The following is a 16,564-nucleotide window of genomic DNA, read 5'->3' on the forward strand; positions in this document are numbered from 1 at the left end:
GTGTGGTATTTAAATTACATTGGCCATAATAATCTACAATACTACATACCATTATGTTTTTTGGAATGTGCAGATTCCATGATTTATAAGAATTAAGTTTCATTGTACCTTCAAAATAATATTATGCCGTAAAGAAGAAAAATAAAGTTTAAGGAAGAATTTTACGGATTTTCTGGCATATTTCTAACTGCACCATTTGAAAAATATAAATGTTATTTGAAAAATCTATTTGCATATTAAAGGTCCTCTTAACCTATTTTCACCAAACTAAAAGTTAAGAGGAATATGTTAAGGAATCACGTAGGAGAAAACAGAGCCAGCGGCATGCATTGCAAAGTATGTCCCCAACAAAGAGTTACTGCAACAGGCGCGTTGCTTCAAAAATCAAAATAAGTACATTTTAGTTAAATGCAAGATGCAAAAACGAGGATCCGGTAAAGAAGTGGGGGTTGGAGTGTTTGTGAAGAGGAAAAAGCAAGGATAAGTATTGAACAGGGAAAGCCATGTTCAATATATTCAGTCTCCGAGGACCGCACACCTAAGAACATTTCTCCGAATGATCTCCCACGTTTGATGTTTGTATGAAATGTTTACACTAATTTATCGTCAGAGCCGTAATCCACAGGAGGCTTAGAGCGATCATCTATTCAAGCGATGGCAATTAGAACATTAGAAAATCAGACTGGTAGAAAAAAAATGCATGCGTATGTAATTTTGTTTCCAATATTTGACAAATAAGGGCAGTCTGATGTCAGTTTGTAATGGACAAGCAGACTTCACATTTAATGAATACTTAAGAAATAATAAATTAATTCCTATATTTTATCAGTTAATAAAATATGGACAATAGTTTGGATGCGTAATAATTAAATCATGAGTGCGAAATATGAGTGGTTTAATTATTCGCACCGAACGACTGCTCATATTTTATTTACTGATAAAATTATTGGAACATATTTATTGTTTAGATTCTAATAAAGCAAATAATTCGCTTTTTACAGTACTACATTTTCAACGTAATACGTTATTCGGATCATATGCAGTTACAATTTACCCCCATGTTTAGAAAGTGTTGCATAGCCAATGGAACGTATAGATATTTGTTCCTCTTTTTTATTTGAATTTTGAGGAGTATTTTTTATAAATTAGTTATCTAACAGCTCGCAAATTATTTATGAACAGAATAGTCAAAATAGGTTAGTTGATTACAAGCTTAACTTTTATACGATGTCGCATCATTATAACGTCATTATATCATATATTTATGACGTCACCGATGAATCATAATTGAATTCGCTCGTAGATGTCAAAACGTGTTTTACGGTCCTACACTTAAGTCAGTATCATCATAATTATGTTTTTGATTTTTTTCAACCGTTTGGCCCTGAAATAATTCGTATGTAATTGAACAGAAGTAAAATCTCTTAGGTCATAATCGTAGAGGGTGAAATGTAACAGCGAACCATATTGTATCATAGATTCATGTATAGGTGATTTCGCTATATGTTTATTATAGCAATTCGTGTTAGAATACAGAATAATATATGCTCTAAATTATCATTCCAGTATTTGATATATTCTGCTGACTCTTAACCAAGATCAATAAAAAGCAGAATACTATAGTGTGACTCCAACTAAAGAGTATCCTGAAATTTTCAACAGAAGTGTTCGTTTTCCTTGCAATGTTTATTTAATACTTTTACTATCCTGCCTATTTAATGTGAAAAAAGTATTGTTATTATGGTTTGTGGGCCAGTTTCTGTAAGTCCTCTAGTTTTTCGATTTCGTAACCCAGAAATTAGGCAAAGGTTCAGCCACTTCTGCAATTAATACATTCATTCCGGGATTGTTTAAGACCGTATGTCGCTTTCTGCTGTATGTCAAACAAAATTATACGACCTTTTAGTAGATTGTATCAATACTGACTTTCATATATAAGCGTTTTGTTTATATAACTGTTCTAAATCATTAAAAGACTCACAGTACCAATTTATTCCAAATTCTGACGATTTTTACCAAAATTTAGGGGTTAAAATACCCCACCCACCCGAGATACATTTTTGCCATTTTTATTAACTCATAAAATTATCAAAATTACTGCAGTTTTCAATCAGACATCATCAAATAATTGTGTTAAGATTCACAATTATATATATTTAATGAGAAAATATGATACTTTGCAATCAGTTTAGGTTATAGACAACGTGTATACAAATGTAATACATATAAATAAGATATTGTTTCTCAATAAATCGATCCTATTTGCATTTCATTCAGAAAGGTTTGAGGTACCAATAGTTTCCTTCTATTTTAGATGTCAAAATAAGTCAAAGTAAGCTTACTTGTATAATTTTGACTTTTAGTTGATAAAGACACTTTAAAATGTAACATACGTAACAGCCGCCACTCAAAATGTCCACCTTGGAAAAATAGCAACATAGAAAACACTCCAACAATTGCATTTATATGCTTTTAATTTGAATAAACCATGATTACTGGTCATGCACAAACGACTGTTATAATTTTATTGGACTTTACCCTGTTACTATTCTCAATTATAGGATGTCGACAAACTACAGTAAAACAATGATGTCTCGTTCAGTATCAATGAAAAGATAGATTAGCAATCTATATGGCTTGTGCTTAAAACATAGATAGCATATTGATAACTAACAGTAAGCATGGTTATAGTATGTGCGCAGTCTGAATATTTTGATTTTCATTCAAAAGAAATAGAGAATAATTATGAGGGTACCTAAGAATCAAATATACGTTACCAATGTTTCAAAGGTCACCTATTCATTTATTCATTTTCATATTTCGTATATTATTATTCCAGGCTAATACATAAATCATGCTTATTGGCATTGCAAAGCACCTACTCAGTCCGTTTTTACAGCATTACAATGATAAAATAATTTAAAAACATCATTAAACATACATTACTAAAATTTAACCAGAGATTAAATGACATTAAAGCTTCGATGTTTCGATGGACTGTGGTGGTTTCAAGATAGAGGATTTTAATTGTCAATTCGTTGTTCTGATATTTATCTAAATTCGGTAACGTATGTTTCAGAACTACATGAGAGGACACATTATGATATCTTTGTACACCATATGACAGAAATATACGCCAAAGTTTGATGTGAGAGGTTGCGAAAATCACTTTTTGGTATTAGTATCAGAATAAGTTTGCCATACATGTATAGATGCATATGTACATACTTACAGAGTCTGCAACATTTATTTGGGACACGCCTGTGGTGCATTGATGTCTTAATGACACATTTGTCAAAACTCTTTTAGTTGGGTGCTTTATTCAGTAGTAATATCATTAAGCCACATCCTTGACTGGATTGAAACATATGTTACTTTAAATATTAATTACAAAAATACCAATAAGTATTAGTCATACGATCAAACAACAAACCGATACAATACACGACTGGACTTCCTCAATAGATACCTGTGATTCTCTGTACTTCCTGTTCATAATGTCAAGCAAATGTATGGCTATTGATGTATTCGTAATAGTTTGGCACTATTTCAGAAGCATAAGCATTGAAAGATTTTTTTGTTTGTTAAATGATATTGGAGGGATTTGGCAGTGATATATCTGAAAATTTATATTTTTAACAAAACAGATAAAACGTTCAAGATGTATCATAAATTGCTTTAATAAGTTTAGAACTGTCTGTGTTCATTTCCGTTTGTGTAATCAGATAGGGCTTTGTTCTTTAAATAAAAGGTCGTAAATACTTAGCTGAATTCTGACAGAAAAAATGCAATTTGCATTTAAACATAAACTTCATAAATCCTTTCAAATGACTGTTTAAAAAGACATACCTGTTTGTACAATAATCATTTTCACTTGACTTTTAAAGGAAAGTGACAATTTCATTTTATGTTCGATTCTCCATTTCTCGTTATTTTATTAGGATACACTGTATATGAAATGTCTGTCAGGCAGCCATTCTGATACAAATTAATATTGCATGGTAGCTACATTCAAAATTAAGAGTACTAGTATGTTTAGTTTTAAAAGAAATGAAAGCAGCATTTAAATCATACTATTGTAATGTCCATTACGGAATGCATTTTAGAAATAGCGCCATCATGATTAGAACAAGCTCATATTGGTAACGTAGTCTTCAAATGAAATTGTTTTAACAAAATCAGATAACTTCTAATACAGCAATGATTACTTAGATCTTATCCATTTGTATGTTTGCAAACTTATTCCTGGCAGCCAGTTTGAAAATGTCAGGGCAGTAACTATCTTTATCTGGATAACCATACTTCAATCCCTTGAACACTTATTTGACTTGTTTTATAATACTAAATATTTGAACAGTATTGTAGTTGTTCAACAATGTTTGTATGTGTAACCGATTTCAGGTGGTAATTTTGTGAGAAGTAAAATCCTTTGTAACATGTTTATATCAATATCAGGTGATTTCTGTTATAACTTTGACTTTTCAAGAACTATACCTCTTTCATATGTATATGTTTGATCGAATTTAAAGCAGTTATTTGGAAATTTGGAAAATGGCGGTCATCCTATTTTGAATAGTTTGTGTACCTAAATAACCTATTTTGTTGGTATTTGAACAAAGTTAAATTTCGGGCATTTAATTACGACGTACATTATGGCTAGTTAAATGACCTAAGCTAGCAGAAAAGAGAATTGAAGTCATTAAAATATGAAAACTTTGTTGGCATTAACCCATATGTATAATAATTTCAGATTAATTTGAAATAGCTTCCATCTTTGAAAAAAGACTTATATTTCTAGATCTGCTTCCCTTTTGATGCTCCCCATAGCGAACTTCATTGAAAATGTTGCAATCGTATAAGCTTTTGCAATACTTTCATCATTTCTACTCTACTAGCAAAGAGTAGGTCTGTCAGTATGCAAGTCTTCCAGAAATGAAACACAAACCATTCATTTTGTTTTCTTAATTGTAAACATGAGGATTATGTTCCTTTGTAAAAGATTACAAGTTCATAAGATTTCCCGCGTAAGTAAATGTACTAATGTGGTGGGTGGGGTACATCAACCCCTACTTTTTACGTTTTATCCGGTATATAATACATAGCGTAGCATTATTTGACAACCCAAGCAATTCATTGATTATTTTAGACATTAAAAGATAAGACTTATTATAAGAGATGTCACATAAATTTCTGTTTCATCATTCAAATCACCGTTATCCCCATACAATGCTACATTGTATTCATTAGACACCAACATTTTTAAAATCGTCATTAAATTTTACTGGCATGTTGCATAAACCGATATCCACCCTTAAAAGTTTCCTGAATAATAGTTAAACATCATGGTATAGATCAAACTTTGCCTAATTTTTCGGTTACGACTTTCATTTTTTTTTTGGCCTTTGCCCACGGACCATTACATGCTCTCAGTTCTAGCAAGATATCCTATAAATTGTAAGTAATGTAAACATTTTAAACACTTAACTTATATGCTTTAACAAAGCCATCCTTACCGTAATACGTTAATACTGTACAAAACCTGTTGTTTCATATGTCCTTCTTTCTTCGCAACCGTATCCAAGAGTTTAACGCCCCTGACTTCAAATCGCTTGTTACGTTAGGAAACTGTGCAAATACATGTTACTACCTAGGTATCATCCAGTTCTTGAATAAAATACGCGGATAGACACATTGGGTCGTCCTGCATGATGAAAATCTTGTAAGTCGTAATAAGACAAACAACTGTTATGGTACGACGTTAAACCAACAGCACCTGTCCCAGAAATAACTCTTTCATACTATTCTGTTTTGATTGCTTTTTCTACTAAGAATAAAGTGAAATAATTATTTGCACTGTAATAGTGGGCTGCAATGTACTCATGCAGCAACAAATGTTTTACATATAAATTGATAATTTGGTCCAGGAACATAACAAAACAATAATTGAGCCTGTACAAAAACCTGCACGCTAGGCCCTAACTTCTTTTCTAATGTCGTCTCCTAATTGTTGGATTTGTAAAAAATAAATATGAGCATTATTACCACCAGTAGAGAGTTTAAGTTTATATTTTCCTTTCCCAGATATAGAAAACCTGGGAGGCGCATATTTATTTAACTGTCAATCCATGGTTCGTCCGTACATTCATCCCTCTTACTTGGGTCCACGGCTTCTTTAATTCAAAGAAACTTTATACACACTTATATGTATTACCAACATATGAGCACTGGCGCCAGATCAGAAAGAAAATGCCTCTGTACATGTTATACCCTACACCTAGGTATTCTATAAGAACCATGAAAAACCCGTTTCAATCGCGCATTTCATACTTAAAACACGCAGTTCGGTAAATGTGCTCTATGGATATCAAACAAGCGATAATTTATCTTCCATTGTGTCCCGGTCACATTTCTTCTATACATCTTATCTTAGAAAAACCACGCTTATTTTATAGTTATTTCAACGTTACACAAAAACTTGCCTGACCTTCACTGGTGAAGTTCCGTTATAGATTACAGAACCATTCTGTCTGGCTGGCTGTTGTGAAAATGTATGTCAATCGTCATTTTACTACACGGGTTCGCTAAAATGTGAAAATGCAGCATAACTGTGCAAAATGAATAAAATAAACAGAACAGATGCAGACCAGATGTACGATTTCAAATTAAAGATCATATACAAGATGAATTTTATTAATCATTTCCAGTTTTAATGTAAAATTGATTTTTTTTAGTTCTGTTTTTGTTTGTTTACATTTCGCCAAACATGTGCACACTGCTGTGACCTCTAGACCGGATGTTCATTAGGGAAGGTCAGGCAAGTTTTTTCTGTAACGTTGACGAAAGCATAAAATATGTTGATAATCTCAGCAATATGGAAGGTGACTGGTGCACGATGGAAGATAAATTATCGCTTGTTCAATATACTAGGTACATATTCAACGAACTGCGCGTTTAAGTTGAGAAATTTACGATTGAAACGGGTTGGTATATTTTCCCGTTCATGACCATGGTTCTTATAGAAAACCTAGGGGTAAGGTATAACATGCACAGAGGCATTTTCTTTCTGATCTGGTGCCAGTGCATATGAGTATGAACATATTGTCGTGGGGTTTCTTGTCCGTATTTTTTCATTGTGATTCACTTTTTAGTTGATTTTATTCTGCCTAGCATTTTCATGGGACATTTTTCACACAGTTTTGGCATCACACTTGTTTTGAAACTTCACGCAATCTATCAGGTCAAATAATTGGACTGTCTATTAATTCATAAATTATTGCTATTGAAAACGTTTAGAGGAAAGCCCTCGAAAAAAATTGAAATACGTAGACATTTGTTTACAATAACACCGAAAAAAAGGTAAATGTTCTTTATTAAATGAAGGGTGACTGTCGCTCATGAGGTTCATATTCAGATTAGTTTAACTCTGATGTATGGAGATTCGGTTGTTCCCGTCGGAATAAACAATATACTTTTAAGTCTTTGCACTGTTAATAGATGCCGGTTTTTCCAATGATAAGTTGCTTTTTACATTGAACACCGCCGACTTAGGTGACCCTGGTGTTATTCTTAACGTAATTAACCTGATTGTATTTGGCAATATTTCTTAACAGCATTTCGATACGATGATATTTTGAGAAACAAGAACAAAGGTCAAAACTGGTTTTAATGAATCAATGATCTTTGGTTTAATTAGTATGAAACACAGAAAATAAATTCGCGCTTCGAAGTTCATATGACATGAATTTACATCACGTGCGCTACATACAACGAGTACGGTTCAAGTATCCTAAAAATCACCTATTTTGTACTTAATATAGTGAATAATAGTACTAAGTGGTTATCTTAAAAAATTAATACAAGTTGCAAGAGTGAAATACGTGCTTTATATCAGTTTTGCGTTTTTAAAGTCAGTGTAATCATGCAAAAAAATCCCTGTAGAATTAAGCAACATATTAATCCATTTTTTAAAAAAGAGTAGAATTGTAAATGATTTCAGAGGAGTCTATGTGTCACCTACCTAAAGGAATGGATATTGATGCAGGGATAAGTAAAACAGAATGCGACTTTAAGTTTGAAGGAACGTCTACTCTGATTTTTGAGCTGTTCAAGTCATGGAAACAGATTCTTGGAACTCGAGCGGAGCCATCTCTGATTGAAAATGCTTTGTGTGAAATGCAGTGCAATGCTGTACGGGACCAATTTCAAGATTATATGAGGTAACCTACTGAGTCTGATAGGACTACTTACCACAAACATTTTTTGTCAAATTGGCTTACATAATCAATGGATTTTTGACATTGAATATTTTGGAGGTTAACATCTACAGTTATTTGAATTATTTGAGTTTTAGCGTAATGATACAGATGAGGAGCAAAGTACTTTAATTTCTGAATTTTCTAATCTTTTTAATAAATTTAGTTGTGAGATCATTCAGGGTACATCCAGACCAAGTTTCATCAACTTTCACCAGTGGTTTCAGAGGAGATGTCGTTCGAAGGAAATTGTGGACGGACGGACGGACGGACAACTTGCGACGCAGATTTATTTTTAGTGATCACAATGGCTTAGACGACCATTTCCCACCGGTCAATTAAAACGCCTATATGTTTTGAAAAAAAAATAGAAAAACTAAATATTCTGTAAAATGAAAGCGTTCACCTTCTGTAAAAGAGAAAAGAAGAAAAAACATTATCCTTATGTAATCGCAAATGAAAAAGCGAACGCCCTCTGTCAAATGAAATACATTAATGAGACGATTCAACATAATAAGACACTTCTATTGACCTAATTTGATTAAGGTTCAAAAGTAGTTAGACGTCAGAAATCAGAAAGGATGTATGACTGTTGTCTTTTCCGTTTTCGTGTAACTACGATAGCGTTTTGAAACAATTTGATTAGTGTTATTATTATTTTTTTTATCATTTGTATACAAAAGCCGCAATATTCAGATATACCTGAACTTATATCTCATGTAGCTTTTTAAAGACTCGGAATGAAAATATTGTTTGACTGAATTACATATATAATTACAGAAAACCTCCTTTGTTGCCTGTAATGGCCGAGTCACCTAAAATACTATACGAATACCCACCTACACATCCTTGTCAATTATCACACTTTAACAGACCAATACAACAGGAGTCAAAAGTAATGGCATCAATTCAAACACAGACGTGCCTGGCTTGCAGAACAAAGTACCAGATACAGACTCATGACGAAAATAGAATCGAGCATATGTGCCATAACCGAAACAACCAGTTAATGTTAGAAAACTCACCAAGCACATCTGGTCAGTTAGCACATAATATATCAAGCTCTTTTAAGGTAGATGATACAACGAAAGGCAAGAAACGTCGTTGGACGGATACAGCTTCGTCTGAATACGATAGTGATGACGCATTGCGTAAGAACAGTAGAACAAATGAATATTCCGATGTTTCATTTCAACGTTCCGGTAGAAAGGAGAAGACAAAAAGGTACAAACACTATAAACAAAGTGAAACACTTGCCCCTTGGGAAAAGGTTGATAAGGGCTTCATCATAAGTCTCATTAAGAGATTACTTCCACTCGGAGGCCATATGCTGACGGAGAATGAATATAATTTGTTTATGTACCACACTGTATCCATTATTACAGCAAAGACTGGTAAGCCTAAAAGAATCGTTACATCCATCAAAACCGATGACTTCGATGCGGTAAAGGTACTGAAAACTAAACAAGGGCATGTAAGCTATACCATTGATAGCGAAGCAGCTTTACTTACGCTCGGTCAAGATGAATGGGATTGCCTTAAACTATATGCCGAACATGCTCGAGAAAGTGTTCTGAAAAGACTGAAGACGGATGAAAGTAAATTGGCTGACATGGAATATCTGTTCATTAACTTTAATGGGCATGCGATTATTGAACAGGTAATTATTGTATGTAACCATCCCATTTTATTAATTGGTATTTGTACCATCTTTTGTTCATAACATGTGAGGTTTGTGCTAATATAGTGCAGGTATATAATAGCAAAAAACTCCTTAGAAGAAATTACTGAGCATAACGGATAACCGTATGAAACACTGCATAGGAATTGTTATACAGAATAAACTCAATATATAAACATTATTCTGGAAAAAGATTATCTTTTCGTTTATATATTCTAAATGGTTTATTGCACATATGTTTCCTCCCTTACTGCGCACTATGTGCTATAATAACATACCTATATTTTTCAGCCTTGTAAAGTACATGAAATGAGCAATGTAAATGAAGAGGCCTCTGCCTCCATCGCAGATACCACACAGGACAATTCTACTAAAACAGAGTAGTAGCTGACGAAATGACTGTAATTTGAAGATGTAGAGCAAAAAACAACAATCAGATTTACAAAATTACAATGAAATGTGCATAAAAATAAAAACAACTATACATTTATAGGAATCAATATAGATTAAGCAATATTTCTACCAATTTATTCATGTTGTATGGTCCGCATTGCATGGTAACATCTTCCTTTAGCCCTGATACCATTTCTTTTCTCGATGAGCTAAATACACATTAAAAGGTAAAACTGCCGTGTATACAATGACAGCAAAAGTATCTGTAATGCTGTAAGATGCAGTGTTCTCACGGGTAGTGTAAACTCGAGGTAAAATGTAAAATGTAGCGTTCATGAATGAAAATAGTTCAAATTATATCTGTTGCATGGTACAAAGTGTTATCCTTTGTACTCATTTACCAGTAAACAATGAATGTTTGATCTTTCACTGTGAGTTCACTAGATATATTTCATTCTAATACGAGTAATACACCGAAAATATGTATTACAAATATCCCTTTCATTTTGCTTATGTGCAAAAGTTTCATACTTGTTTAAGTTCCATTTTTTGATAATATTATTAAAAATGAGAAATATAGGTACATGCGTCATTCATTATAAATTATTTTAGACAACATTATGAGAAATAAAAGACATATTATAGGAGTATAAAAAATTTAAGTTTGTTTAATAAGGTCAGTGATGAAATAAAATTCAATCCGACTTCTTTTCCACTTTTTTTTTCGAAACGAGGTCATTTTGTTTTTAGAACGACTACTAAAGACATATCTATGCAATGGTTTTAATAAATAGGGTTTAACTAGGTAAGTGAGACCGCCATGAAATGTAGTTTCAATTACCACAGGAAGTCAAATCACCAAATTCACATTAGGCAGCTTATATTGGCTATATATACATAAGCTGCGCATTATTTTCTAAAGAATTCTTTAAGGCATATACACATGTACCTAGTTTGTGGGTAATTTTAACTTCGGAAAATACCGAATGTCTGGATATGCGATTAATTGTAGTTCATACATTCATACAACATTCGTACATTCATGTACTCACTCAACATTGGTACATGTATTCATGTAATCACTCGGTCAGTTACTAAATGTTCGAGCATTCATATACTCACTCAATATCCATACATGTTTTATGTAATTACTCGTTAATTTACTCAACATATTCACTCGGTCACTAACTCAACATCCGTACATTCATGTACTCAATTGGTCAGTTATTCAACATCCGTGCATTCATGTACTCATTCAACATCCGTACATGTATTAATGTACTCACTCGGTCAGTTACTCAACATCCGTGCAGTCATGTACTCATTCAACATCCGTACATGTATTAATGTACTCACTCGGTCAGTTACTCAACATCCGTGCATTCACGTACTCATTCAACATCCGTCCATGTATTAATGTACTCACTCGGTCGGTTACGCAACATCCGTGTATTCATATACTCACTCAACAGCAGTACATATATCATGTACTCACTCAGTCAGTTACTCAACATTCATGCATTCATATACTTTCTCAACTTACTCACTTGATTTGGAACTTACAGCTTTTACCTAGTTTCGTCTTGAACAGACATCTTATTTATGTGCGTTGTACAAAAAACAAATTTGAATATGTATAATGTCTCTTGTAGTTCTAGTTATAATGTTTTATGCTGTGTGTAAATTTATATGTTTGTAAATGAATGAGACGTAAATATACTATAAAACTACTTTGTTTTGCAGACACTCAATATGGAACAAATATGTTGTGTTGACATTTAAGAAAATAATTACAGATTTTACAGATTACAATTTAGATATGTCTTGTACATTTCCTTGAAAGATTTAAGATATCCGATCCACAAGGAGATAAAATGTCGATGTTTTTGGTATCATTTGAAAGAATTGTGTCTGCTGAACAAAATTATATTACCGTACAATATTCCGGACAATAGGCCGCGGCCTATACGTTGAAAAAGTGAAATTTTCAGGGGTGCGGCCTATGCGTCGAAGCGGCCTATACGTCATTTTACTTTTTTCTAAATGGGCCTTTCATGCAGCCTGTACAACAGTTTTAATATTTCACTTGCATTTTGAAAGTTGTTGAAATTCAACTGGATAATCAAGTATCGATTTCAGATAATTTTCTCTTTCTCGTCGGTGTAGCCATATTTTGCTTAATATCCGATCGAATCAAGTAAAATGTAAAGAGTACAGAATGGACAATTTTGCCGAAAGGGCCTTTGAAAACAGCTCACGAAAACTTACATTCGGACTCAACAGTTCACTGCATTAGATGGATTTACAAGTATGATTACCTGTAAATACAATCCATTACAATGACTATTTATCGAGAACATTCTTTATACGACATGGTCATGTTCGCCGCATTGTGGTGTATAGGCCGCGGCCTTTTATTTCTGAAATAGTTAAAATATACGACTGCGGCCAATACGGTGCAGCAGCCTATTGTCCGGAAAATACGGTAGTAAATATTAAGATGACCATAATAATTTGCACGAATCATTACAGTCATGTTTTTGCCTGGGAAATGATAAATCTTACACTGTTATTACTGAATTTCTGTTAAAGCATCATGATCGAAAAAGTAAAAAAAAAAAAAATATAGCATAGATTTGTCATGTGATTTATATTTTCTTTTCCAGCCAGTAGTCAGCTTTCCAGACATCAATATACTAGTATTTTAATATATTAATAGCACTTTTATATGGAACTTGTTAATTTGTAGACCAACCTTAAGACTATTTACATTGAATATAGTAAATTGTTCTAAGTGTTTTATTAATGTATCTTTGAGAAATGATGTGTTGGGTATTGTACATATAGTAATGCCTGTACGTTGATCTCACATTGTACATTTTCATGATTGGTTGAAAAAGTCTTCATTTCCATAAAGCAGATCATCAGTGCCTCAAAGTGTTGACTTTGTTATACGTTACTAAACATTTCGACTTTCAAGTATGTAACTGTCACAGTTTATGTATAGCTCCTGGTCAAGATTAGGTACTCTGTAACCTGTATAGCCCTCGGGTTAACCTACAGGTCGTGCAGCGTTCGCACGTAAAGATTAAAAGATTCTTTCACTGATTGTAGGTGCAGATGGGAATATCCGGCCTCGAAGGTAACAGTTTAGGCGGTAACGAGGCTCCCAGCCGAGTTACTGCCTAAACAGTTACCCGAGAGCCGGATATTTCCGTCTGCACCTATAACCAGAGACAGAATCTTTTTCTTGCATACCGATTTCGAGAAATAATAACAACAAAAAAATCAATCGAACGGCTTTCTTGTTAGAACTATTTCTTATGGCAGTGTATTTAAACAAAGCGCGGGAAACCAACGTCCGTAAACAGGAAGGACGTCATGACGCTTCGAAACAAACAACAATGTTTAGTTCCGGTTTTGTATTATCAGTTGCAGCGTAACATTATGAATTTTTGATAAAAAAACGTGATTTGAATCGAGAAATATACTATCAGGAACCAATAGGAACTGTCAAGGTATTGAATTTTTATTCCGTTTTTTAAAGTAAAATATAAATTACTACATAAATTTTCTACATATACTGTATGTAGTTCGTTATATGTCATTTACAGCACGAGAGTCATCTTACACCCCGGGGTGTAAGATAGATTTTTCCAGCACCGGTAAAGATACCAGAAATCCCCGTCTGGTATGCAAGAAGTTACTATTTTAATCTAGTTTTAGCTCATATCGCAAAAATATTAGACATGAATGTGTGGCTATGTGTCTTATGTACCCTACGTACGCAACTGGTAATTTCGAATTTCGAATTACTAACTTTAAATTTCTACTAAGTATCTCGAAATTAAGACATACGTAATTCGAAATTTCGAGTCTGGCACTAATGCTCTTTCTTTCTTGTTGCAGGTTTGCAAGAAACTGCGATATATTTTACTTATTTTCTGTTTGCTCACTTTTAAGCTACATGTATTCATATTTCTATGTATTTATGACATTTGTGACTTAGGTTTTCTTATGTAAAAGGGTTGTCGCTTACTGCAATATGGAATCAAGCAATAAGTAATCCAAAAACAATACCATAAGATGGTTTTGTGCAATGATGCGGGTTTCCATCGTAATATAAAGGAAATCAGTTAGCAAATCACAAAAAAAGAAACGGTTTCCTGCTGGCTAAATTTTCAAATTACCTCCCTTTTATATAAAAGATGGTGATTTGTAATAAGTTGGATAGTTTATTTTTCAAAAACTATTTAGATATGTGTTGACATTATTTTATCAAAAAGTACAAAACTTATAAGCGTTAGAGATTTTGATATTTCCAATGGCTTTTACAATTTAACGTCTGAAAATGATGCAGTCTGTTGAAAAGGCAATTAAAAGTATCCGTCGTTTTGTTAAGCACCTGAGTATTTTGGTGGCTAAATTTGAATCTCGTTCAATTCCTCAATGTTCGATAACATCCGCTTGTGCATAAGAATACTAGATATGTCTATGAATGAAATTTGTTTAATAGTGTACGAGTTATATTTTTGAGGGAGAATTATTTTAAAGTATACACCTCTGTTATGGGTTGCCGTTTTGCATCGAACTTTAAAAAGGCTGGGTCACCATCCGTATGTTGGAAATGACAGTGGAATGTCTTTAACATCTGGAACGTCTGATAAGATGTATTTAATCTTGTAAATGTGGGGTGACCAGAGAGAAAACTTTAGAGGTCCGAGCAAAAAGGTACCAAACTCCATTTTTGGTCAAAATGGAGTTAGGACAGAACATTCACCACCAGAGAGAAAACTTAAGGGGTCCGTGCAAAAAAAGGTACCGATTTTGGTCAAAATGGAGTTAGGACAGAACTTTTCCCGCCGGATTAACCTCCCTCAGCGGCGTATTCTTCTGTTTAAGAATAGAAAGTGGTATTTCAGGTATGTAACATTGGGTCGTACTCCACAATAAGTTGATATCAAAGAGTTCAGAGCTTTGATGGCTGTTACGGAAGTTAATTGACTGAACAGCAAACAGTGCAGACCATAATCAGCCTGCTCGGATGTGCAAGCTGATCTTGGTCTGCACTAGTCGCAAGGGCAAAACCACTTCCCGCCAGCAGGCTAAAGGTTAAGCAGATTGCAATTATTTTGACTGAATGCGTCTAACATGCTAAGGTTTCCAGACGATCTTCTTGTAAATTTTATTCTTTTTCTGCTTATGTAACAGAAATGTACACCTGTCTTTTTACGAACATTATAGAAATACTTGTTCTTTTAAAAGCAAGTTTGTTATAAATACAATGCAACGTGTTAAACGTTTGTTTTTTTTAAATGTCACTCATATATGTATCGTATAAATGAAATGTTTTATGTGCTTTTTAAGAAAGATATCTATGTTAATCAGAATTAAATAGCTTATCATTACACTTATTTTTGTTCATTTATCACTGCATACAAGTCGGGTTCTAACAAGCGGTGTTGTGAATATGATTTAACTATCCTAGTTGCCTAACCAATGTAGAGTTATCTAAGCTTTATAAGTATATAATAAACATAGTTTTGTCAACTTTATATTAGTAGAAATCAAATAGAAATGCAAGGTGAACAAAAAATATATACTTCTGTTTGCTTAAGTTATGCAACCAATATAGACAGGAAACAAGCAAAAGAAACATTTTCTTCCTCTTGAAAACACTTAAATGCAATTTACTGTCAGTCTCTGTTAAACGCTACTTATTGTTTACTTCATTATTAATCATGATGCGTATATCGAGGGCTTAGAGCGAAGCTAATCTATCTGCTTCTATTTCTATATACACTTAGACCAGTTTCGCTCTGAGCCCCCGATACTTTGTTAGTTGTAAACTTTGTTATGACGCCTTTTGGAAACTTATGTACGGTATGTATTCTGTTCTCTGTGGAAGCTTGCATGAAGGCCATGATTTATGTGTATTTTGTTTGCTTAGTTTGTGTGTGTGTGCTCGGGTTTATACGTGTTTTGCAACAATTGTTTCAGTCATATAAAGCAGAAAAGAGACTACCTTGTGTAATTTTGCTGTTTCATCCTCACAGAGCAATTTGATTTCCTACTGAATCCCATGCTTGCTGTCCCTTTCTAGATCATATTCCAAATGTTCTTTTATTGCATCAATCTCTTTCAAATCTTGTACAACACTACAATTAAAGTTTTAATCAGATTATTCAACATCAAATTCACTATCACTTTCTTTCCTGTTTTTTTTTTTTTTTTTTGT

The 16,564-nt window shown here is 33.3% G+C and overlaps 1 protein-coding gene across 1 annotated transcript; it reads left to right on the top strand.

Moving 5' to 3' along the window:
- The first annotated feature begins 9,075 nt into the window (after positions 1-9,075).
- LOC123542444 (uncharacterized) lies at positions 9,076-15,736 on the top strand. Its single transcript, XM_053531076.1, has 2 exons — positions 9,076-9,912; positions 10,225-15,736. The coding sequence occupies exons 1-2, from the start codon at positions 9,151-9,153 to the stop codon at positions 10,315-10,317; spliced, it is 855 nt and encodes a 284-aa protein (XP_053387051.1). The 5' UTR covers positions 9,076-9,150; the 3' UTR covers positions 10,318-15,736.
- Positions 15,737-16,564: the final 828 nt, after the last annotated feature.

The sequence above is a fragment of the Mercenaria mercenaria genome, chromosome 19, assembly GCF_021730395.1.
Source record: "Mercenaria mercenaria strain notata chromosome 19, MADL_Memer_1, whole genome shotgun sequence".
Taxonomy (NCBI): domain Eukaryota; kingdom Metazoa; phylum Mollusca; class Bivalvia; order Venerida; family Veneridae; genus Mercenaria; species Mercenaria mercenaria.

What these genes read in the sequence shown, in the direction of transcription:
- LOC123542444 (XM_053531076.1), top strand. Translation starts at nt 9,151, where the DNA reads ATGGCATCAATTCAAACACAGACGTGCCTGGCTTGCAGAACAAAGTAC. An exon ending in GGCATGCGATTATTGAACAG is followed by an intron (nt 9,913 to 10,224) that starts GTAATTATTGTA and finishes TATATTTTTCAG; the next exon opens with CCTTGTAAAGTACATGAAAT.